The sequence below is a fragment of the Canis lupus genome, chromosome 28, assembly GCF_003254725.2.
Source record: "Canis lupus dingo isolate Sandy chromosome 28, ASM325472v2, whole genome shotgun sequence".
NCBI classification, from domain to species: Eukaryota; Metazoa; Chordata; class Mammalia; order Carnivora; family Canidae; genus Canis; species Canis lupus.
This window is the reverse complement of record NC_064270.1, coordinates 38,870,901-38,896,741: the sequence shown is the minus strand read 5'-3', so window position 1 is coordinate 38,896,741 and position 25,841 is coordinate 38,870,901. Positions and strand designations below refer to the sequence as shown.

The 25,841-nt window shown below is 44.3% G+C and overlaps 1 protein-coding gene across 16 annotated transcripts in view; it reads left to right on the top strand.

Moving 5' to 3' along the window:
* The first annotated feature begins 715 nt into the window (after positions 1-715).
* Positions 716-25,841, top strand: part of C28H10orf143 (chromosome 28 C10orf143 homolog) — a 96,742-nt gene continuing 71,616 nt past the window's right edge. The window contains exons 1-4 of one of the 16 annotated variants that reach the window (XM_035707809.2): positions 727-1,152; positions 1,825-1,960; positions 22,396-22,503; positions 22,610-22,672. In XM_035707809.2, the coding sequence (XP_035563702.1) occupies positions 1,871-1,960; positions 22,396-22,503; positions 22,610-22,672 (261 nt within the window). In that variant the 5' untranslated portion in view covers positions 727-1,152; positions 1,825-1,870. Of the gene's footprint in view, positions 1,153-1,359; positions 1,505-1,770; positions 2,038-13,226; positions 13,689-22,395; positions 22,504-22,609; positions 22,673-23,606; positions 24,475-25,841 lie in introns of those variants that run through there. The other 15 variants (XM_035707808.2, XR_004810094.2, XR_007406697.1 and 12 more) reach the window with 15 other exon arrangements.

The following is a 25,841-nucleotide window of genomic DNA, read 5'->3' as shown; positions in this document are numbered from 1 at the left end:
GGAGTGACACACCTTTTGCTGAGTATTTTGTGCGGTTCTAAGTTCTCCGTGTGTATGGACCTCGGCCTCGTAACATCCTGACTCATCACCACCTTTCACAAGGGAGCACACTGCGGTCGATGAGCTGCCGAATTCCCCGCAGATCCTGCAGCCTGTAGCCCAGTGGAGGGGGCGTCACCCGTTTCTCCAGAATGGCTGGGACCAGGGCTGAGCATCACAAGACACCTCCGCTTGCAGCGACTCAAACAGCAGAAACACAGCCAGAAGTCTGCAGGCTGGTAGGCACTCAGCTGTGGGTTGGTTCAGAAGCTCAGGGCGTTAGGGCCTCGGGGCTTTCCGAGCCGCCGCCCTCCTAGCGGCAGGAAGGCTGCAGCAGCTCCGCGATGCTGATGCTCGGGCAGGAGAACGCCGCGCCCACGCCTCCGGTCCCTTCAAGCCCACCACTCGGTCCTGGGGCCCAGCCCTCCGCAGCCCCGCTGCACCGCCCGCCCCGCCCAGCCCAGCCCAGCCCAGCCCAGCCCAGCTGCTGCACCGCCCTGCAGCCTGCATACAAGCCCCCGCCCAGGGCAACACCTACCCGGAGATCCCGGGGCCGCCTCTCTGGGACTACAACTCCCAGAAATCCGCTCCCCAGCCGGCTCGCCGGCGCCGACTGGCTCGCTGCGCCATCCATCAACCACCAACCACCGGAAGACGGCTGCGGACGGCGCGCCACGGCCAATCACGAGAGCGAGGGGGCGGGAGCTCCCCCAGCCGGTCCGACGCTCGGAGTGCAGGCGTGGCGGGACGCCGAAGGAGTCGGTTCTTCGGAGAGCCACGGCGAGTCAGTGGTCGGAGAGTTGACAGGCCGGCCCTGCGCGGAGTGATGGCCTGGGGCAGAAGCCCCGTTTTGCCCAGAAGACTCCGGAGTCCGCTCCGCGGCTGCTGCCCCCGGCGCCAGGCCCAGCGGCCTTCGCCCCGCCCCCCGTCTCTCATTGGCTCCCCCGGGACACGTGGGGGGAAGGAGGCGTGGCCACCGCGGCTGGGGCTGGCGGCCTGCGGCCGGCGGGGATGAGAGGCCCGCGGACTCGGGCCTGGGGCCGCATGGCAACCGTGGTGCCGGGCTGCTGGCGACGGCGGAGGGCGGAGGAGCTTCAGGTTCCGGGGGACGCGGTGAGCCTCTGCCCCCCGGGCCTGGGCGAGAGGAACGGGATGGCGGACGCCCCGGACGTGTCCCGCGGGCCTCTCGTCCGCAGCCCGGGAGCCTTCCAGGAGGAAGCCAGGCCCGGGTCGCGCCGGCGCCCTCTTGGAGGGGTGGGCGTGGCCAGGGCCCAGGGGGCGTGGCCGCGGTGCTGCCCCGCCCCCTCCGGGCCGCGCCTGCGCAGAGGTGCGGGAGCGGCCGCCGTGAGTGCCGCGCTGTCCGGAGGCCCGGAGCTGCGGCGCTTACGGTGACCCTGCCCGGTGCACGGGCTCGGGGTGCAGGCTGCCCCGGGCTGCTCCAGGTGCCGGCGCCGGGCTGGGCGAGGTAGGGCTGCCTCGTGAGCAGACCCCGCCCGGGTGGGTGGAGGGCTTTGAGCGGAGAGCACGGGGGTGAGGCCAGGTGGCTGGTGCAGGCGCCCGGGGTCAAGGGCTGCGTGAGCCTGGGCGGGAACCAGGTGGGAGACAGGAGGTCCTGTGGGGTGGAGCAGCGCTCTCTGACTCCCACCTCCGCTGGCCCGTTGGCTGCTTGTCACCCACCGCCTTTCTTTCGGGTCCAGCTCCCGAGTTCTTCTGTTTCTTCTGCACCTGCAGGCTTGATAAGCCCGGACTCCGGCCCCCCAGCTAATGCAGGCACTGCTTTCTCAGGTGTCGTGCACAGCGCCGCAAGAGTGGGGCTAGTCTCGTACCCTGCATGTGCTGCCTCCCCCCGCACTGCGGGGCCCGAAGCCTGTGTCACATCTGCCCTGGAACGGAAGCTTCAAACCACATAGGCTCCGACAAGGTGGAAGCATGATTCTGCTGCTCATAATGTGTGGAGGGGAGCAGGCCAGGGCAGTGGCATGGGGACCCTAAATACAGGTATGGGGCTGGTGCTACCCAGACTCCCGTGTCCTGCACTCCCCAGTGTTGTCCTCTTATGTGAGGTCAGCGCTAGGTCATCAGTACATCGCTCACATTCCATACAGTGCGAAGTAAATAGTAAAGTGACATGATCGTACTGACATTTTAAGAGCTTATTTTGGAAGCTCTGGGGAAAATGCAGGGTATGGTGGTCAGAGTGAAGGCGAGGAGGCAAGGAGTGTATGGATTACGAAAGGTGACAGGCTTGGACAGAAAGGACAGGAAGACCGTGAATGTCGGGCAGAAGGCTCTGTATGTTGGAGGAACCATGGACAGGTCAATGGACAGGCCTTGCCGATGGAGCAGTCGCAGGAGGTCAGGGAAGCGGAGTCGTCTGGGTTGGCTCCCAGGGCTGTGACTTGAGCACTTGGGTAGGCAGTGCTGAGAGAAAATTGGTGTGGAACTGGGGGAGAAAAGGAGCTCCCGGCGGGACACACTGTGTTTTCCATCTTTGGGTCGTTTAACAGAGAGGTTACGGATTGAGTGGTTCCAGGTGGATCATCTGAAGTTCACAATAAACTGTTACTGTTCCCAGATTACAAGTGAGGAAGCTGAGATCCAGAGAGGTTAATCAGCGGCTTGAGGATACACTGCTAGCAGGGAAGTAGGGATTAAATGGCACCGGCTGCCTCGAGAGCCTGTCCTCTTAGCCACCGGGCTCTGTAGCCTCCCATGTGGGGCTTTGCAACAAAGTCCTAAATTGGCCATAAAATGATGGAAAGTGTAATGCCACAGGCTGTCAGGGACCAGGCACCAGAGCTCATTATTATTTTTTTTTTTAAGATTTTATTTATTTATCATGAGAGACACATAGAGAGAGGCAGAGACACAGGCAGAGGAAGAAGCAGGCTCCATGCAGGGAGCCCAACATGGGACTCAATCCCAGGTCTCCAGGATCGCACCCTGGGCTGAAGGCAGGCGCTAAACCACTGAGCCACAGGGGCTGCCCCAGAGCTCCTTATTGATCAGAGAGAAAGAAAGGCTTACAGGAGAAACCTTGAAGGATCCTTCAGATTGCAATCCTGAAACTTAAGTACCCAGCTTGAGGCTGCAGTACTTCCCGGCTGTTATCCAGGAGTAGTGAGTTCAGAGTCTAATCGCCAAGGTGTGTATGGCCTCCTAATCTGATAAAGTCCTTGTATATATTGCGTTGTGCCTTTGGCCTTTGCTCTAATAATCCAGATTGAGTTCAATAAAGTATCCAAGTCCTTGTCCCGAGTTTTCCGTTCTCTTTCTCTCTCTCAAACACACATGCCCTCTTCCAGAATTTGGTTATGAGAGAAGTACAACCCATTTCCGTCCTCTGCTCACAGATTAGTGGCGCTACACCTTGTGCATTGTAACCATCTGTGGGGTTTTAGAAACTGCAACTGTCAGGACCATCTCTGCAATAGCTTCGCAAGTGATTCTCAGGCAGAGCCAGAGGCAGCCACCTCCTGTGATCCCGAGTGTCCTGATTGTGAAGGGTACCTGATATGGTGACACGTGCTGCAGTTAGGTATCAGTGGGGTCTGGGTTGGCGCGTTTTGAGGACCCGTCGTAGAGCAAACACTGTTCTAGGCTCTGCAAAAAGAAAAAAATGATATCTTTGGTTAGATTGACCCTGAGACTTGAGGACATCCAGCGCTTGGCTCTTGCAGGCCCCCTGCCCACGGCACACTCACCACACTACCTGTTCCAGAAGAGAGACGCATGCCCAGAACACCTGGAGTCATGCATACTCACCCTGTGCTGTCCATGAAGTTGCTCCTTCCAGACCGCTGTAAAAAGCAAGTTCTTTGGGGGAGCAACACCCGCCATGTCTGGGCTCACAATTGATTTGGTATCTTTTCCAGTTTTCCCTGGGTTGATCCAAGTTTTCCAGCTTCTGATTTCCTCTATTATACTTTTCTTTGATTCTTTGTCAGTATCCTATAGCAATAGCATATTAGGGTGCATTAATTAATTGGGTATTGACAGGTTTTTCTGTTTATTCTTTTAAAAACATTTTTACCTTTGCGTTTCTTTTTTTGATATATACTTAATAGTTGAAGCATAATGTACAGTGTTATATTAGTTTCAGGTACACAGTGTAATTTTTCATCAATTCTGTACATTACTCAGTGTTCATCATGGCAAGCGTACTCTTCATCCCCTTTGTTTTACCCATCCTCCCACCCACCTCCCCTGTTGCAACCGCCAGTTTGTTCTCTTTAAAAGGGTTGTATTTTTTTTTCCTTTGGTCTCTTTTAGTTTGTTCCTTTGTTCTGTTTCTTTTTTTTTTTTTTTTAAATCTTTTTTTTTTAATTTTTATTTATTTATGATAGTCACAGAGAGAGAAAGAGAGAGAGGCAGAGACATAGGCAGAGGGAGAAGCAGGCTCCATGCACCGGAAGCCCGATGTGGGATTCGATCCCGGGTCTCCAGGATCGCGCCCTGGGCCAAAGGCAGGTGCCAAACCACTGCGCCACCCAGGGATCCCCTTTGTTCTGTTTCTTAAATTGCACATATGCAAAAGCATAGAGCATTTGTCTTTTTCTGACTTATTTCCTTTAGGTCAACAGTCTATTCCTATAGTCTGACTGACTATATTCTTTAGGTCAATCCATGTTGCAAATAGCAAGACCTTTTTTGTGGCTGAGTAATACTCCATTGTGTATGGAATCTTTAGCCATTCATCTGTGGATGGACACTTGGGCTGCTTGCATTATCTTGGCTGTTGTAAATGATGCTGCTATAAACATAGGAATACATGTATCTTTTTGCATTAGTGTTTTTGTTTTCTTTGGGTAAATACCCAATCATGGAATTATTGGATCATAAAATTTTATTTTTAATTTTTTGAAGAACCTCCATACTATTTTCCACAGTGGCCGCTCCAGTTTGCGTTCCCACCAATGGTGTACAAGGATTCCTTTTTCTCCGTATCCTCACCAACACTTGTCATTTCCTGGGTTTTTTTAATTTTAACCATTCTGACAGGTGCAAGGTGGAAGCTCATTATACTTTTGATTTGCGTTTCTGTGGTGATTAATGATGTTGAGCATCATTTCACATGTCTGTTGGCCATCTGTATGTCTTCCTTGAAAAAATGTCTACTCATGTCCTGCCCATTTTAATTGGATTATTTGTTTTTTTTTAATTTTTTAATTTAATTTAATTTATTTATGATAGGCACACAGTGAGAGAGAGAGAGAGGCAGAGACATAGGCAGAAGGGAGAAGCAGACTCCATGCACCCGGAGCCCAACATGGTATTCGATTCCCGGTCTCCAGGATTGTGCCCTGGGCCAAAGGCAGGCGCTAAACCGCTGTGCCACCCAGGGATCCCTTATTTGGGTTTTTTGGTGTTGAGTTGTAGGAGTTCTTTACATAGTTTGGATGTTATCCCTTTATTGTGCGTATCGTCTGCAAATATCTTCTCCCGGTCAGTAGGTTGCCTTTTTGTTTTATGGATGATCTCCTTTGCTATGCAAAAGCTTTTTGTTTTGATGTATACCCAATAGGTTATTTTTGTTTTTGTGTCCCTTGCCTCAGCAGACATATATAGTAAGAAGTTGCTATGGTCAATGTCAAAGAGGTTGCTGCCTGTGTTTTATAGAATTTTTATTGTTTCAGATCTCACATTTAGGTCTTTAATTCATTATTTCATTATTTTGCACGTAGCTCTCCAGTTATCCTGACACCATTTATTAAAGAGGCTGGCTTTTCCCCATTGTATACTCTTACCTCCTTTGTCATAGATTAATTGACCATATAATTATGGTTTTATTTCTGGGTTATCTGTTCAGTTCCATTGATTTCCATGTCTGTTTTTGTGCTAATACCATGCTATTTTGATTACTACAGCTTTGTAGAATATCTCGAAATCTGAGGTTGTGATACCAGCTTTGTTCTTTCTTAAGATTGTTTTGGCCATTTGGGGTCTTTTTTGGTTCCGTACAAATTTTAATATTATTTGTTCTAATTCTGTGAAAAATTTTTCGGTCAAGATTGCATTAAATTTGTAGATTGCTTTGGGTAGTATGGACATCATAACAATATTGGTTCTTCCAATCCATGAGCATGGAATACCTTTCCATTTTTTTGTCTTTAAATTCTTTCATCAGTGTTTTAGAGTTTTCAGAATACAGGTCTTTTACTTCTTTGGTTCAGTTTATTCCTAGGTATTTTATTATTTTTAGTGCAATTATAAATGGGATTGTTTTCTTAATTTCTCTTTCTGCTACTTCATTATTAGTGTATAGAAGTACAACAGATTTCTGTATATTAATTTTGTATCCTGAGACTTTACTGAATGTTTTTGATACTTGGCCTTTGTTTAGATGTAAGTAAATGATAAAGTTCCAACCTATCATTTTCACCAGTTCTTGGTATTATGAATAGTTGCCCCTAAAATCAAGGGCTGAGGATATCTTTTTTTTTTTTTTTTTTGGTGAGGATATCTTATTATACACTCTGCTCTGTTTATAAATTTTAGACCTGCCTTTACTAATGCTTGAAAAATTATCTAGTAAATTCAGCTAGCAGACCTTGTCAGCAAAACCACTGAGACATGTTGATGACTTTACCTCCATTCAAGTGACCCTATGGGGTCTAACTTGTAAAGAGAGAAAATTCAGAGTTAAATTTGCTTGTTTTGGGATGCCTGGGTGGCTCAGCGGTTGAGCATCTGCCTTTGGCTTGGTGTGATTCCAGGTCCGGGGATCAAGTCCCACATTGGGCTCCCTTCAAGGAGCCTGCGTTTCCCTCTGTGTCTCTTCCTCTCTCTGTGTGTCTCTCATGAATAAATAAATAAAATCTTAAAAAAAAAGAAAGAAAAATTGCTTGTTTCATCCTGTAGGATGTAGATTTTATAGCTCATCTGCTAAGCAAGATCCTTAACTATGAGAACTTTATGTGTACTGGCCATGGTGCCAATCCTAGCAAAACCCTTCACTCTGCCTTTCTCTGGTCACTCTTCTCATTCAAGATAATTGCAACCCATGCCTCAAAAACCAAGTTATTTAATTCTCACTCAATTTTAGTTTTAAGGTGAATCTGTGGAGCTACTTTTACTGTCTGTTCTACTCAGTTTAATTGTATTCAGCCACCTTCCCATCTAGATAAAGGGAGGTTTACCAGTAATTCATTTTTGGTTATATCTCTAATACACATGTTCACACCGCCACCTGCATATGGCCTTGATCATTTCTAGCTTTTGGCAAATTTCCTAATATATGACACAGAAAAGTCAAAATGAGGTAACAGTCAGGGGTTCTTTACCATGCTTGGGGGGCTTTTCAGGTGTGTTTGTTGGGCTCAGTAGCCATGGCTGGAGGATCATGATGTGGCTTCTGCTTCTTCAGTTTTCATATGCCCAGAGTCGAGCAAGGCATGTAGTAGGTGTTCAACAAATACATTTTGGGTGATTAATATGTTGAGGGTGTGTGTGTGTGTGTGTGTGTGTGTCTAACTGGAAAGAAATGAAGGGAGGATTACACTAAGGCATAGAAATGTTGGTGCTTTCAAACTATCATTTATTTAGGGAAAATTATAATTTGGCTGGCAAAGCCCCAGCAGTGTGCCTCATCATCACCCTCATGGTCACAGCTCATGTCTTCTCAATTTCTTGTGTGTTTATTAGCAAAGCCGTGCTGTTTAGCTGGATTTTTCCAAGTGTACAATGAAGTGATTTTTTTTTTTTTTTTGTAAATCTGCAGTTGTGCAGACGTCATCCCCAGTTTTAGAGCATTTCCATTGCCTCGTTTGTACCTGTTTTGCAGGAGCTCCATCATCTCTCCCTCAGCTCCAGGCAACTACTAATCTACTTTGTATTTTTCTAGATTTGCCTTTTCTGGACTTTTCATATAAACAGAATTGAATGTGCTTTTTCTTGCAGCTGGCTTCTTTTAGGCAGCATCTTAATTTTTCAGGTTCCTCCATGGTGAGGCATGTATCTTTAGCTTGTTCCTTTTTATTGCTAAGTAATACTCCATTGTACCAATATACCACATGTTGTTTATCCATTTTTCAGTTGATAGACATTGTGTTGTTTATTCTTTTTGGCTATTATGAATAATGCTGAAAATTCAGAAAAGTTATGTGCAGATCTTGGTGTATATGCATGTTTCCATTTCTCTTAGACCAAGAGGACTGGGATTGCTGGTTCCCAGTGCCAGAGAAGCTGCCATGCTGTTTTCTGAGGGGGCACATTCTGCATCCACACTGGCAGCCTACAGAGGGCTCCGCTGAGTCCCCTTCTCTGTTGTCCAATTATCCTCATTCTAGTAGGTATGAAGTTAGGGGTCTCACTGTGATTTTAATCTGCATTTCCCTAGTGACTTGCTGTTGAACATCTTTTCATGTGCTTTTTATTTTTTTTTAATTTTTTTTAGAAAAACTTAAGTTTCTTGTTTTTTTTTTTAATTTTTTTTAATTTTTATTTATTTATGATAGTCACAGAGAGAGAGAGAGAGAGAGAGGCAGAGACACAGGCAGAGGGAGAAGCAGGCTCCATGCACTGGGAGCCCGACGTGGGACTCGATCCCAGGTCTCCAGGATCGCGCCCTGGGCCAAAGGCAGGCGCCAAACCGCTGCGCCACCCAGGGATCCCTTCATGTGCTTTTTAATCACTCATAACTTTTTTGGTGAATTATTCAAAACTTTTGCTCATATTTAAAAACAGCTTTGTTTATAATTTACATACCATAAAGTTCACTCTTTTAAAGTACACAGGTCAGTGACTTTAATGTATTTACAGAGCTGTGTAAATATCTCCATAATCTAAATAAAGAACATTTTCATGACCAAAAAGAAACCCGGTTCCCGTGGGCAGTCACTCTCTTTCACCTTCCCCTAGCCCTTAGCAACTACTGATTGACCTTCTGTATCAGAAGATTTTTTATTCATTCATGAGAGACACACAGACGCAGAGACATAGGCAGAGGGAGAAGCAGGCTCCTTGCAGGGAACCGGATGAGGGACTCAATCTCCTGTGACCCCTCAGGATCATACCCTGAGCCAAAGGCAGATGCTCAACCATTGAGCCATCCAGGTGTCCCGAGTCAAACTGTTTTCCAAAGCAGCTGTGCCATTTACATTCCCACCAGCATTGAATGAAGGTTCTAGTTTCTCCACATCCTTGTCAACACTTGTTACTATCTCTTTTTGATTATAGCCATTCTAGTGGTTGGGAACTGTATCCCATTGTGGTTTTGATTTGCGTTTTTCTAATGACAAATGGTGGTAAATGTCTTTTTATGTACTTACTGGCTTTTTATATATCTTTGTTGGAGAATACACTATTCAAATCCTTTGCCCACTTAAAAACTTATGTCATCTTGTTGAAAGACTGCTTTGTATATTCTGGACATGTCTTTTTTATTTTTTATTTTTTTTAGGATTTTATTTATTTATTCATGAGAGACACAGAGAGAGAGAGAGAGAGAGAGGCAGAAACAGGCAGAGGGAGAAGCAGGCTCCATGCAGGGAGCCCTACACGGGACTTGGTCCCGGGTCTCCAGGATCATGCCCTGGGCCAAGGCAGGAGCCAAACCGCTGAGCCACCCAGGGATCCCTGGATACATGTCTTTTAACAAAGGGATGACGGGCAGCCCGTGTGGCTCAGCGGTTTAGCGCCGCCTTTGGCCTAGGGTGTGATCCTGGAGACCCGGGATCAAGTCCTGCATCGGGCTCCCTGCATGGAGCCTGCTTCTCTCTCTGCCTGTGTTTCTGCCTCTCTCTCTCTCTCTCTCTCTCTCTGATAAATAAATAAAATCTTTAAAACAAAATAAAGGGATAATGTGCAAATATTTTCTCCAAGAATGTGGCTTGTCTTTTTACTTTCTTAATGGTGCCTTTCAAAGCCCCAAAATTTTAGATATTGATGAAGTCCAATTTTTCAATTTGTTTCCTTATAGATCAAGCTTTTGGTATCACATCTTCAAAATCTTGGCCTAAGATCACAGAGGTCTTGTCCTATGTTTCTCCTCTAAAAATTGTATGCTTTTAGTGCTTGCATTTGGCTCTCTGATCCCTTTTGTGTTAATATTTGTGTGTGGTATGTAGATAGGGCCCAAAGTTCCTCTTTTAGTGCATAGACATTGAATCGTGCCCATGCCATGTCTGATGAAGACTGTGCTTTCTCCATTGAGTTGTCTTGGCATCTTTGTCAAAAGTCAGTTCACCATAAACTTAAGGGTTTATTTCTGGATTCTCAGTGCTGTTCCATCGATCTGTGGTTTATCCCCATGCCACTACCACACCATCTGGATTAGTGTAGATTTTATTAAGTTTACATTAAGTTTTGAAATCTTTTTCATACATGGTTTGGTTTTTAGGGCTTCCTGGTTGTATTTTTCAGTTTTGTCTCCCCAGCTGGACTGAAAGCTCACTGAAGACCCAGCTCTGTCATTTCAGGTCACCCGACTTCACCAAGTTAGTTCAGGTTTGGGGATTTCATTTTTTGCATCTACAAAATAGAAATAAAATTCTTACTCTTCCTACATCATGGGGTTGTTACAAGGACCAAATGAAGTAACAAATGTGGAAAGACTCCTAAACTGTCGTTTTTATCATTGTGACCTGACCTATGCGGTAAGTCCATTTGTGTACCTGCTTTCCTGAAGATCTTGGCTTTAATCAGGATGTATCTTCAGTTTATAGAGGACATCATGAATCTCATGGGCCTATACGTGATCCTCATTAAGTCTACTCTGTTCTTTCATGGTTTTTAATTGGAAATATGAGCGTGGCGTTTCTTTGCTCTGTTTTCTTCCTCTAGGTCGCTAGCCCGCTTGAAATTTAGTTGTCACTCTTGCTTCTGACTGCTGTCTCAGAACGCTCCTCTTCCCCTAAGCCTCCTTGTTTCCCAGCCAGGCAAGGTGGGGTGTGTGGGCTGAGAAGCCCATATAAAGTAGTTTGATAAGTCTTCCAAAGGTGGTCACAGCTGAGTAAAACACAGCATCGAGCTGTAAGATCCATGTGCTGTGAGAGCGTGGAGTGCAGACGAGTCCTAACTTCTGGTCTCTGTCATTGACACTGTGTCAGGTTTCATTGTCCTGAACCTTCCAAGAAAGTGAGCCTCCCAAGAGTGCAAGGTCATTTTCCAAGTGACACTGTTATTGAAGAAGAATCTGTGCTTGATGGAAACCATGCTCTCTCTAAATGACAGTCTATAGGGCCTTATTAATCTTGCTGTTCCAGCTTTCATGGTTCTGTATTTAGGGCTGGTGGACATCCATATCAACCCCTCCAACAGAAGTAAGCTGCCTTTACTGAAGTATATAGCCTTACTCAGCAAACTGTTCCTGGTAACTAGGACTCAGTTAACCAGCATATATATGCATTTCTTTTTTTTTTTTTAAGATTTTATTTATTATTTATTCATGATAGAGAGAGAGAGAGAGAGAGAGAGAGGGACAGGCAGAAGGAGAAGCAGGCTCCATGCAGGGAGCCCGACGTGGGACTCGATCCCGGGACTCCAGGATTGCGCCCTGGGCCAAAGCAGGTGCCAAACCGCTGAGCCACCCAGGGATCCCCAGCATATGCATTTCTAATACAAACAATCTTTAGAAAAAAAGACCATTAGTCAGTAAAAATCCCCACTATACCTTCTTAATGAAAGATTAGGGGTGCGCGTGCGTGCGTGTGTGTGTGTGTAGAGACTCACTATCAATGGCATTCTGAGTTCTAATGATTTATGTTGGCATTCTCCAGAGTATGTATGCTTAATTCATGTACTAGTGTATGTATTAAAAATGCTTACTTCAAGGTATTTAGTTTTTTTAAGAACATGCCATTTTCTTGCTGTGCTGATTGAGAGAATACGTGGTGCTTTTCTGTTGAGGTGTTTAGGAAGTTGGCATCTGTTTTTTTTTCCACATTCCTCTGGAGCATAGAGAGCAGGAACAGGTTTCCAGAGGTGACTGCATGTCTCAGCGGCTGAGCTGGCAGCGGGCCTGTACTCTGTGCACTCCTCCTCCTCTTCACTGGCTTACCAATGTGTTCCCGGTGCGTCCCTAAGATGTCCCCAGTCTGGTTCCTACAGTTCTGTTGATTCGTGAAGCCTGTGACACTCCTCCCTCCCCTATGCCCCACTCACTCATCCAACTGGGGCCCATCACTTCTAATAAAGGAAAAAGTCCACAGCAACAAAGGTGGGATCGTGCCTCCTCAGTGGAGGGCACCTTGGCTTTCGGAGACCTGCCAGACTTTTTTGTTCTGTCATTGAACCGACACAATATGTGTTTTATATTTTAATTTATGCATCTTATCAAATGTCTTCTCTCAGCCAACCATGTTCCTATTTCAACTGTTCTCTGGTGAGGTTGCTATTCGATTGATATTCAATTATTGTTAAGTAATGGGGTGTTTGTGTATACTCAGGATTTTAATTTTGTTTATACAGTACAAGTGTCTTCTTAGTTGGCTGGTAAATCTTCATCTGCCTTTATGAAGGCTGACATGTCCTCTCCAGGAGGGAGTAAAAGTGAACCATGTAACACAATCCCAGAGTTAAATGCCTCTGCAGGCTTCATTTTCCTTTGGCCCAGGCCAGTCCATAAAAACTGGACAATTTGCCAAGTAAGTGTACAGGTCAATAGCATACGCAGTCAGCTCTCAATAATCCACAGTAAATAGCAGACAACATGAATAATTTAATCCACTCAGCTGGTCCAGAGCTCCCAAGCAGGTAAGCCCCACATCCCCTAGAGGAGCCCAGCTCTTACCGACTACCTAGGTACCAGCATGACTCCCCCTTTCGCCTGCCATTGGGTGTGGGGACCCAATTCCCCAACCACCTGAGCCACTTAAAGAATGTCAGCTTGTCGCCATAGATGATCACAAGTCTGCTGATTTTACTGTGCCAAATGTTATTGACTCCACACAGAAACGGTATAGAATGTACTTCCACGGTGTTTTAGGTTTCATCCAGAAAGTATGGGTTCTAGCTCAGAGTCACCCATCTGTGCCCCTTTGCTTTTCTTTTGGCATGTCTGATGTTATTCAGAAAGGAGCGGGGACATAACATTGCTGTCAGGCAGCTGTGGTGGTACTGATGGGGGAGGTTGAAGCCTGTGTATAAGATGACGTGGGGCATATTGGATATTTCCGCTTTTTCCCTTTAGTCCAGATTGTGGGAAGTTGGCAGTAAACCAGTTTTACACACTGTGCTTATGTTTACAGTGTGAAGATTGGTTACATCCTGAATAACCGGAGGTCTAGGTCCTTGATCTTCCTCACTGTGTTCATCTGTGTGGGCAGAGGCACAGAAGGCTGCATTCTTTGCAAAGATTTTGAAGATGATGAGTAGGATTCCTTCAGTGTTCAGGAGAAGAAGGATTGGATGTTCTCCGATAGACCAGGAAACCACACAGATGTCAAAGTGAGGTTAATGAGGGAGCGGGGAGAACCCTCCCAGGTGAAGAAGAACACACAGAAGACTCCAGGACTGGGGCAGCTGCTTCACACACAGAAGACTCGGGGGCGGCAGAGGATTCCCACCTCTCTTGGACCTGCCACCTGCGTGACTCTGCCACGCCACATGGCCACTGGGCCTGCTCCACAAGGGTCAGTTTCTCCCGTGCAGATGTGCTGGCTGAGCCACGGAAGGAAGCCTTCTGCTGTGGGGGCCACTTGGCTTTGCAGGTCTTTTTTTTTTAAGATTTTATTTATTTATTTATTTTTTAAAAGATTTATTTATTTGTTTATTCATGAGAGATACACACACACACACACACACACACAGAGAGAGAGGCAGAGACACAGGCAGAGGGAGAAGTGGCCTCCATGCAGGGAGCCCGATGTGGGACTCGATCCTGGGTATCCAAGATCAGGCCTTGGGCTGAAGGCAGTGCTAAACCGCTGAGCCACCCCGGCTGCCCAAGATTTTATTTATTTATTCATGAGAGGCACAGAGAGAGAGAGAGAGAGGCAGAGACACAGGCAGAGGGAGAAGCAGGCTCATGCACTGAGCCTGACGTGGGACATGATCTCAGGTCTCCAGAATCACACCCCAGGCTGAAGGCATCACTAAACCACTGAGCCACCGGGGCTGCCCTATAGGTATTTTTTTATGGTTTATTTTAAGAGGGATGCTGACAGTTTAGAAACTCTGCCACAGAGTGTGTGGGATAGGAAGAGTCTGGAAAGCATCTCAAGTGTGGGATAGTGAAAGGCAGTAGGAATGGTTGGTTGGAGAGGAAGCCTCAGAAGTACCTGAGTGCGATCTGCAAACATCTGGAAGGATGTTTATCTCCTGCATGAGGGACTATTTATTTTATGTTGCTCAAGAGGGAAAAATTAGAATCAGTGGGTGGAGATTATGGAAAAGCAATTTGGCTTAAATCAGTATTTCTTGAAGTGTGGTATACGTACCACCAGGGGTATGAGAGATTTTTTTTTCCTTCATTTTTAAAAACCTTATTTCAAAATAGTTATAGATTTACAGAAAGGTTTCAAAGATATATAGAGAGAATTTAGGTATAGCCTTCAGCTAAACAACTTACGTAATCATAGTACAGCGAGCAAACCGTGAAATTAGCACTGGTGCGGCCCTGTTAACTCAACTGCACCCGACTCCCATCTCGCCAGTTTGCCCACTAACAGCCTTTCTCAGACCCTGACGGGATCCAGGGTCCACATTGCACAGACTCCTAGTGCTTCTTGGTCTCCTCGGTCGCTCGTGACCTTGACACTTCTGATGAATAGTGGGCAGCTGTTTTGTAGAGTGTCTCTCAACGAGGGTTGTCTAACGTTTTCTGTGATCAGATGAAGGCCGTGCATTTGGCATGCAGGCCGCAGAGGTGACGTCCCGCCTTCTCAGTGCATCAGATCCGGGCATCACGGCATCACCATGCTGGTCATGACTGCCGTTGGTGACCTTGTCACTCCATGAAGGTGATTTCATCCACTGTAAAGCCACTGTCTTTTTCTTCCTAGTTAATAAAAGTTTGGAGGAGATGCTTTGAGGCTGTGCCAGTATCCTGTTTCTCCTTAAACTTGCTCACTGATTTTAGCCTCTATGGGTAAATCTTGTTTGAAATGACATTTACTTAATGGTGCTTTTGTATTTTCCTTATTCCTCTTTCATTTGCTAATTAGAATTCATCTAAAAAGAACACTATACGCCCACCCCCCACCCCAGTTGTGTATTCATTTGTTGACACCGTGGTCAGACTCACAGGTACACAGGTTGTTCTCTGCCTCGCAATCCACTGCTGTTGTTACTTATTCCATTGCCCATGTTGTTCCAGCTTTGGCGATGGGGTACTCCTTCAGGATGGGGCGCCTCTGTCTTTTTGATGTGTCCTCATCCTTTTTTTAAAAAAACTTCCTTATTTGGGGTTTCACAAAATGTCTCAGGCTCATCTTGCACTGTCCCCGTTCCGTGCCTGAACTAACCCCTCTCCATGGAGCCTAGATCCCTTCAGCGGGAGGATGGTAGCTAGAAAGCAGTATCTGTGTGCTGGGTGTAGTCTCGCTACTACTAGGATGCCACCATCTCAGTAGACACAGCTAGAAGTGTACGTATTGGCGTATGTATATGCACTAGTGTATATTTTTATTTACACTTCCTATTATGTGCACATGCACACGTCTGTATGTGGTTCCGTGCTGCTGTCTGGATATGTATTGAAAACTGGGCATTCATGCTAATACTTCCAGTCCTGATCCAGCCCCACTGGGTTCTTTTTTTTTTTTTTTTTTTAAGGATTTATTTATTGGATGGGGGAGGGGGAGAGAGAGATTCTCATGCAGACTCCACGCCCAGCGTAGAGCCTAACGTGGGGGCTCCATCTCATGACCCTGAGATCACGACCTAAACTGAAATCAAGAGTCAGATGCTCAACCAGCTGAGCCACCCAGTCCCCCTCGACCCCATCTTTAATAGCCTCCTCCTTCCTTATTTGTAACTTAACCTTTTCAACACAGAGAAACCTGGCTCTCCTTAGTTACCACATATTTACTTACTTATTTAATCCTGGTATGCCAATAAAATAGTTTCAGACGAGATCGGGCGCGTTCAGGGTGGTATGGCCGTAGACAATAAAATAGTTTCAAAATTGCTAATCTTCGAGAAACAGATTTGCTGACTAGATTCAGTATTTCCAGTCTTAGAAATAGTACTTTTCAGAGTGAATGAGGATAGTTCTGTATTTCAATGTAGCTAGGTTATTTGTTTGTAAAATATTTTTATTTGCTATTTTTTGTGTTCCATTTGGGTCTTCTCTCTCTGACATCCTGGTTGATTTAAATTTGGTACTCACTTTTGGGCAGGTGAAACGTTACTGTGGTTCTAAGACTAGAGCTTCCAAAGAACTTGTACCAAGTGTCTGTCCCCACTTTATACCTGTTGTCCCCCTTCTCTCTGACCTTTTCCCACCCACTCTCCGCAGGAAACCAGTGTCTTTAGTTCCTGGCATATCCTCCTGTGTTTCTTTTGTACAGATGAGCAGACAGGTTTGTGTTTTCTCAGACTCCTTCTTTCTTACATGGAGGGCAGCACTGCAGATGTTTTTTGCACTTGGTCACTTCCCCGTATGCCCTGGAAATCACTGCGAGCCCGTCCACAGAGGACTTCCTCTGGTTTTCTCAGCTGCCTGGAGCCGCGTTGCTTGGATGCTTCTCCTGCCTGTGCCCATTTAGGTGGTTTCCAGTATCTTCCAGCCTAACCAGTGCTACAGTGAGTAACCTTGTACAGCCTTTTTTCCCCCACATTGTTGTGGGTGTGCCTTTTGGGTAGGTTCCTACAGGTGTATTTTCTGGGTTAAAAAGTCTCTGTAGCTTTTGTTAGGTATCACCAAGTTTCCTGCAAAATTTGAAGTGCAGGAGAGGCCCATTTCCCTACAGCCTTGTGGGTAGAGTCTGCATCACACTTCAGCATCTTGCCAAGCTTATGGAAGACAAGTGACAAGTGGGGTCTTTTCCTTTGATCTTCTCTAAACGTGAGTGAGCTTGAACTTGTAAACTTGTTTGTTGTCTGTTCATGTCTTTTTCCCATTTTTCTTTTGTGCGTTTGTTCCTTTGTTTCATATATTTAGGGTGGTAGCCTTTTTTCTGTGGTATAGGCTGCAAATAATATCCTCCAGTTTGTCTATTATCTTCTATTTTGTCTAGGACACTGTTTTGTTTCATTTTGCCCTGCAGACATTTTGGTTTTTATGTAGTCAAATTTATCAACTTCTGTTTCGTTGCTTCTGGATGTGGAGTCATTGTGAGAAAGTCTCCCTCTACCACCAATGGCTCACCCATGTTTTCTTCCAGGAATTCTATAGTTTCATTTTCTTCCATTCTTAGAACCTTGATCTATTTGAGGTTATTCTTATATACAATACAAAGTACATGTCTGATTTCATCTTTTTCCAAATGGCTACCCAGTTGTCCCAGCACCATGTATTTATTAAAAGGTCCATGTTTATCACAGTGACTTGTGATAGCAAATTTCCATATACATTCAGGTTTATTTCTGAACTTTTTATTCAGTCCCATTTGCCTATTTGTCTATTAATTATAGAGTCTTAATAGTATAATGTCCAGTAGGCTTAATTTTATTTTTTTATTTTTATTGGTTAAAATATTAATTTAATGAATTTTTTTCTGATTATTGCTTTAAAAGCATTCCACAGATTCTGATTTATTCCCTCAGGGTTTTCTTGGCTATTCTTGCATGTTTGTTTTTCCACGTGACCTTTAGTATCAACTTTTGTAAGTCTGTACCATAGTCCCTTGGTATTTTTATTGGCATTACATTGACTTTATAAATTAACTTAGGGACAGCTGTCATCTTTTTAATGTTAAGTCATCCTAACCAACAATAGGAGATGCCTTTTCATTTGTTCATTTCTGCTTTCATATCTTGCAAGAATGTTTTAAATTCTCCTTGTATAGGTTGGGTACAATTCCTATTAAATTTATTCCTAAACATTTAATCTTCCCTGTTGTAATTATCTAAAATGAGGTTTTTTCTAACATCTTATTATTTTATATTTCAAGGCAATTTTTGTATGTTAACTTTGTGTCCTATTATTCAATTGATTCTTTTATTGTTTGGGTTGTTTTATCATTGATTCTCTGGGGGTTTCCAGATATATATTATGATATCATCTACAAATAGTGATAGTTTTACTTCCTTATCCATTCTTATGCCTTGGCTTGATTTATCTTTTGTAATTATATAGGGTAATGTAATACCTCTAGGGTAGGGCAGTGGTAAGCAGAAATGGAGACCATGCATCCTTGCTTTGATTTTAGTGGAAATGCCACCAGTCTTTTCCCATTAAATAAAGCTATTGGCATTAGGAATAAAGTATGTATATTTTGTCATGTTAAGAATATAACTCTTGGGGCATCTGGGTGGCTCTGTCAGTTAAGTGTCTGGCTTTAGCTCAGGCCATGATCCCAGTCCTGGGATCAAGCCCCCCATCAGGCTCTCCACTCAGCTGGAATCCTGCTTCTCCCTCTGCTTGCTGCTCCCCCTGCTTGTGCGTGCTCTCTCTCTGTCAAATAAATAAATAAAATCGAAAAAAAAAGAAAAAAGAATATAAACTCTCAATTTCTTTTTTCTGTAATTGTTATAAGTAGGATTTAAATTTTGTCAAAGGATTTTTTTCAGTATCTGGGTAGATAATTGTACATCTTTTCCTTAGGTTAATTAATATGAGGAATGATACTGGATTTCAAATATTGAACCCAGCTTTCATTTCTGGAAAAAATCCTACTTGGTCATGGTGTGTGACTTCTTCCTGTGGTGCTAGATTCTGTTTGTTAATGTTTTATTTAATATTTCTGCATTGATATTTGTGAAGGATACTGGTCCATGGTTTTTTTTCTTTGTTCTTCTTTATCTGGTGTTATCAGCATTACACTTGCTTCATGAAAGGACTTGGGGACTTTCCATCCTCATCAGTGCTCTGGAGCAGTTTATGTAGAGCACCGAACTGTCTGGTCTTGAGGGTTTGGTAGAAGCCTCTGTGAAGCTGTCTGTCCTGGTGCTTCTTGGGGACGTGCCTGCTTAGGAACCTTTGTCTTCTCTGGCTGTCGTCTGGTTCAGCTCTCTAACTACAGTGGGTCCAGTCTTGGTCATGACCTTCTGAGTTCCTTGGGAAGTTGTCCGTGTCAGTGACATGTTAAGTCTGTTTGCATAGAGGTCTATAAGGAGTCTCTTAGGATGTTTTAGATTTCTTGTTTTATTGGTCACTTCCCTGTGTCATTTCTTATTTTATATATTTGTGCTTTCTCCTCTTTTTTTCTTGATCAAGTAGCTGGTAGGTTGTCTACCCTGCTAATTTCCACCCCAACTCCCGCAAAAAACCCGTAAGACTTAGAATTACTAGTTAGCACTGCTGTTTTTAATGGAAAACCTAAAAAAAAATAAAAAAATAAAAAATAAAAAAATAAAAAAAAAAAAAAAAGGAAAACCTACCCTCCTTAGTCAGATTTTCCCTCAATTGTTTCTTTCTTGAATTTTCTTTTGGGTCACTGTTCTTCTTTCACTAGTGTTTATGAGCTAAGGCTTATTGACAGGGTAATTTTATTTTTTCATTTTTTTATTGGTAAAAATATTAATATAATGAATTTTTTCTCTGATTATTGGTTTATTTTTTTAATATTTTATTTATTTATTCATGAGAGACACACAGAGAGGCAAAGACATAGGCAGAGGGAGAAGCAGGCTCCCTACGGGGATCCCAATGCAGGACTTGATCTCAGGACCCCAGGATCACAACCTGAGCCAAAGGCAGACATTCAACCACCCAGGTGGTGACCCAACTACCCAGGCGAACCACCCAGGTCCCCCTGATTACTGCTTGTAAATGCATTCCATAGATTCTGATATGTAGTGTTTTCTGCGTAATTATTTTTTAAAAATTCTATACTTTTAGTTTGTCCTCTTTCACTAAGAGTCAGTAATAGAATTTTTAAATATCTAAGTAGAAGTGTCTTTCTGTTTTGTTGTTGTTGTCGTTGTTAATAATGTTTACTTTTATTGCATTGTGATCAGAAAATATTATTTGCAGTATTTCTATCTTATGGAAATTGTTAATGTTTTCTTTGTGCCCTAATATATGATGATTTGTAGGGAGGTGCTATAAATTCTTGAGCAAAATATGTGTTCTCTATTATCAGAGTGTAGACTTCACTATATATGTATAAACTCTACCTTGGTTGATGGCGTTGCTTAGATCCTAATTTATTTCTTGTGCACTTGCTCTGCCTTGTATGGACATGGTGTATTCGATCTCCCATTTTTAACATATGCCTCTACACATCTCCTTTGGTGTCCTGTTACTTCTGCTTCGTAAAGGTGGTAATTGTATTTCCTGGTGCCTAGGTGTACATGAGCATCATCTCTTCATTGCAGGCTGAGGCTTTTAACATTAAATACATCCTCTTGTGTTTTACACTTTGGGACTTGAATTCTACTTGGTCTGCTTCTCTCTTTTTGTTTCATTTACTTTCGTTCAGCCTTTCACATTTTTAGCCTTTCTAGAATGACTGTTTTAGGTATGTCTCTTGTATACAGCATACAATTGGGTCTTGTTCTGTGAGCCCAATCAAGAACCTTTTTCTTTAAATAGGTAAATTAAGGCTATTAATATTTATATAACCTAAGGAAAAAATGTACAATTATCTACCCAGATACTGAAAAAATCCTTTGACAAAATTTAAATCCTACTTATAACAATTACAGAAAATAGAAATTGAGAGTTTATATTCTTTTTCTTTTTTTTTTTTTTTTAGATTTTATTTATTTATTGGACAGAGATGCGCTTTGGCGTTTCTTCATGTTTGTATGGATTTCTCACCCCTTTACTGTGCCTGTCTCTGTTCTGTAGACTTTCCTCTTGGCCTGGCTCGCCGGAGTTTATGACGGCAGGTGTGAGCTGGGGGCACAAGGGGCACATGCCAGGACCTAGTGGCTTTTCTCTTACCTTTTTCTTTGTATTTCACATTCTCTGACTTCATGTTATGACTGGAACATGGTTTGAAGTAGAATTTGTAGTTTCGTTTGGGGGTAACCATAAGAAAGGCAGTGACTGCCTCACCTGCCTTGTCTTCAGCCTCTAGGAGGTCAAGCACTGACCTGAGAAATTCTTCTCAGTGGTCTGGGGGGGCATGGAGTTCAGCATTTTCCAGTTTAATCTCAAAATGCCGTGTAGTCTTTAAGGTGTGTAAAGACAGTAAAACTAGCACTCTAAACCCATGGTATATTGAGTGAATCCAGTAATTAAAAAAAGAAAAAAGACAAGTCAATTTAGAAAATACAAATAAGTATAGATAAGAAACAGATTTGGTATAAACCATGATGATGGTTTGCAGGAGACCAGAGAAGCAGAGGGAGCTGCCGTGCAAGGGCTGTGTTTTCTGAATTGGTGGGAGCTGTCCAGCAGCAGGGCCTGCAGGCGGGCCTGGGGACAACGGATGGACTTCACGACCACTTGCAGAGGTCTTCCTACTTCTCAACTTTGTGTCCCTGAAAACACTATTACCCTTCACAATGCTCAGTCTTGTTTTTTTTTTTTTCTTTTTTTCTTTTTTTAAGATTTTATCTATTTATTCATGAGAGGCACACAGAGAGAGAGACAGAGAGAGAGACAGACAGACAGACAGACAGATGCAGAGACACAGGCATAGGGAGAAGTAGGCTCCACGCAGGGAGCCTGACATGGGACTGTATCCCAGGTCTCCAGGATCACAACCTGGTCCGAAGGCGGTGCTAATCCACTGAGCCACCGGGACTGCTCAAAGTCTTGGTATTTTGAGAGTGAAAAAAATTTTTTTTCCTTTAGCATTAGAGGATTGCTTTTGTGATTTATCTTCTTTAGAAGGTTCACAGGGAAGCAGAAACCAAGTGCTAACTTTCCCAAAGGTTATTAGTTATGGAGCATGTGTGCAACCTGAAAATAAGTAAAATTAATTTGCTCTTCAGTGTCAGTAAGACAAAGAATTACTTACATGTGAATTGTTTATATTGTATTAAGAAAGCATGTAACTCGAAACTAGGCAAAATGTGTTGAAGCATAGAGCTAGTTTCTTGAACAAAATTGATAGGTTTTGTATATTTCCAATATCACAATAGTTTATTATAAGAGTTGTGACCAAAATTGTTTAAAATGTCTATATTAAATCTATAAAGTGAGGTAAACCCCAAACATTGCTAGAAATAATGAGGTTAAATGTAACTGATGGAACTTGTTCCTGAAAGACGATGTTTAAAGTCACCCCTCAAACGTCCTATAAACTCATCCAGCTCCACAGGGGTCTGTGTTTGCAGCTGAAGTTTGCAGAAGGCAAATCCAATTAGTGCCGAGTGCTCCAGGAGCCTCCTCAAGTGACGTTTGGTGTCTTTCAGAAACGGGCATGCAGGAGAGGAGAAGCAGCCGGGCCAGAGTGGGGCCGAGCCCCTGTGAAGCTCAGTGCCCCAGTGTCCTGCAGCGGCGAGGGGCTGCCACGTGTGGGGGTAGGTTCCTGTTCCCACTAGGCCAGCTATGACCCATTTAAATATTTTAATACAAAGTGTAAATAATCACTTTCTGATGCATCTGCGGCTGTGATTTGTTAAATAGATTCCTCAGAACGGCGGAAGGAGCTGGGCCCAGCCTTGCCCGAGATGTATGGCGGGGGAGTCTGTAAGTGCATTAACCTTCTTGCTGTGACATAAAAGACAGACTTGTTCTTAAATATTAGATCCATAAAACAAAGTTAATAAAAACGGCAATTACATTTCTAAGGACTGAGGGATGTAAATAAAAAGGTGCAGATTGATTTAAGCTTTCCTTGGCATTCTGCTGGGGTGCAAACTGATTTGTTTCCAGCTTGAGATTGGAAAAAAAAAAAAAAGAAAATGCACTTAAAATTTTTTCTTAACACAGGGTTCAGGGAAGGGAACAGGGCACCGGATACAGTTAATAGAGGTCATTTGAGGACATCTTGGAGAGAAGCCTTGACCTCAGTTAATTATCCGAATAGGGATGGACATTGTTTTCTTATTTCCCTGTTTGAGCTAGTTTTCGTGTCCCGTAAACTTCACAGAAACCTCAGATTTCAGAAGGAGAAATGCAGTGTTCACACCATTAATTCAAAGTAAAGGAGGTCTAACATGGCCAGAGTTAGATTCTCAGTTTCCATATTGGGCAGGAAATTGTAAAGTATACATGAGTTACTAATACCTGTAATTAATATTTATTAATACTAATAAGTAATACCTGTGTTACTAATTTTGGACTTATTCTAAGAACAAGTTAATGTCTTTGATAACCTCTGTAATTCTTGTTTGTTTCTTTAATTTTAAATTTAGGTTCTTAATATTGTCATAAAATAGAATTACATTTAACCGTCACATAGAAACCAGGAGAATGTGGGTCTGTGTGTGTGTGTGTGTGTGTGTGTGTGTATCTGTGTATGTGATCATTTCTTAGATTCCCCCTAAAGAATTTTAGAAAAAAGTATCGCTCTGTTTTTGATGAGCAAAAGGTTGAGTTGGTCAGTTCTAAGATTTTGAATGGGCATATTGCAAGCTACTGTGTTTTACAATGAGAGGCAATGATTTTGTTTCAAATGAAGACCTAACACTGTGCCAGTTATTGCCCATGTGAACCTCTGATCATCTGAAGTCACTGGAGAAATATGAAAACAGAGCTTAGTGTCTGACTCCTTCAATGAAGGCATGCTTTTCTTACGCTTATCTTCTGGAGAATTTCTGCATGTTATGCTGCATTCCATGGTGCAACCCTAAACAATGGTGAAGTCAAAGATTGGCAACTTGAACTTACTGTATTTTAGATTGATTCCTTTAACAGCCAGACATGCCCTGGAATACAAATCCATAATGTTTACCTTGAGAAATATGGCCTCATTATGAGTAAATTGTGTTAATGCTGGTTACTAACTGGTAACCTTCCTGGTTCTCATCCCATTTCCATGGAATGTATCTTTCAAATCCCCCCATCTGTTGGGCAAACACTTGGAACGTAATATGGATTCTTAATGCTCTGAGACGTTGTGTTCTGGCATGAATGGCTTAAAGAAAAAAAATTTGGCTCAAGCAACTGATTGGATCATTTTAGCTAATATTCTGTTTGAACAACAGTTTCTATTTGATTAGGATTTTTCCTTCCTTTGTAACTCCCCAAGCTTGCCTCTGTTCTGTTTCATAGGAAATGAATCTGTGAGCAGAGAACCTATATTGATATGTAAATACATCATTTTTTCCTTAGTGCTCGATATTCTTTTTATCTAAATTTCAGAAACTGACTTTAAAAAATCAGTTTCCCTTTATCTGTAGTTATTCTCAATAAAATTTCACCCAGGCTTGGGTGATTTAATATTTACACCTACTGTTTCTAAAAGTCCTATGTAAATAAAGATTGAAATGTGAATTTGAAAAGTCACACCTCTTGATATTTGAACAGACTATAGCTGCGTATATCTTCTTTTTCTAATAATATGGCTAGTTTCTCTCCTAAGCTTTTAAAATAATAAGACACTATTTTTGTATTCTGGAACATCAGGAGGTTCAGTGTTAAATAAAAAGCAAACAGTATTTTTAGAAATGCAAGATCCCAGGGAGAAGTGCTTAACAGTAAATCACTGATGGGCAGCAATTCCAAATTTCAGAAGACTTTATTAGACACATAGGTCCATTCACAGATGTGCACCTGTGTGCATGCGTGTGCCCTGTCCTGTACCATTGGTCCTGAGTGGACCCAGGGTGGAGACCTGGGGTCAGAGAAGCAAAGGTTGCATCCAGGGGTCTGTAGATCCCTAAAGGGAAACTTGGGTATGAGTCTCACCTTCTTTGGTCCTCCCTCTGATAACCTCCCTGGGAGGTCCCCCCATAACCTCCCTGAGTGTTCCCCCCGGAAACTCCCTGGGTGCTTGCTTCCCCAGGAACCTCTCTGGATGCTTCCCCCAGAACCTCCCTGGGTACTCCCCCCAGAACCTCCCTGGGTGCTCCCCCTGGAAACTCCCTGGCTGCTTGCTCCCCCCAGAACCTCCCTTGCACCTGGTTTTCCGGTGTGCTGCTGACTGGCCAGTCCTGCTCTGAGTCCCCGCGCGGCTGTCTCAGCTCATGCCTGGGCACCTGCTGTCTTTCTCCTCCGGAGCGTTTCCTCGTCTTTAACATGAATTGTTTCTCACCAGTGCAGGGTCTTGGCTTCTCAGGTGCGCGAGGACTTTTTCGATTGAATTCGTCCACCTTGTTTCCAGGTTGGCGTGTGGTCCCCACCCCACGTGGTCCCCTCTGTGCTGACTGCCTTTGCGGGGACCGCTGCTCCGCCTGGCAGGAGGACCCCGCCGTGGCGCTCGCTGCTCGTAGGGGCACCTCCTCTTAGCCCTGCTTCCCCCCGCTCGGGTTACTGACGACCGCAGGGAGACCGTCCCTGTCCTTGCCACGGGATGTGGCGCTCCATCCTCCCGGGTGTCCCCGGGGCCAGGCTGCCCTTCTCTGCTGCCCTGTCTGAGGCTGCGAGCCCAGAGCAGTGCCGATGGCCGGTGGCCGCCCGCGGGACCCTCCTTCCTTCACAGGGGGCGCTGCTCAGCGGGGCCCGGCCCGCCAGGGCGCTCGCTGCGTCGCCGGGTCACTCAGCCTGCTGGCCCCGGGGCCACGGTAGCCCAGGGCCAGGCGGACGCCACGTCGTCTTCTGCAGATTCATTTAATGGGAGACCTACCGGGGCTTCGCGGGCGCTCTGCGGCAATCCAGTGAAGCTACGCGGTGCGGCCGGTGCGGTCGGTGCGGTAGACGGCCGAAAACTAGAGCCAGAACAGATTTCCCTCATTTGCTAAGTGGAGATGCTGTG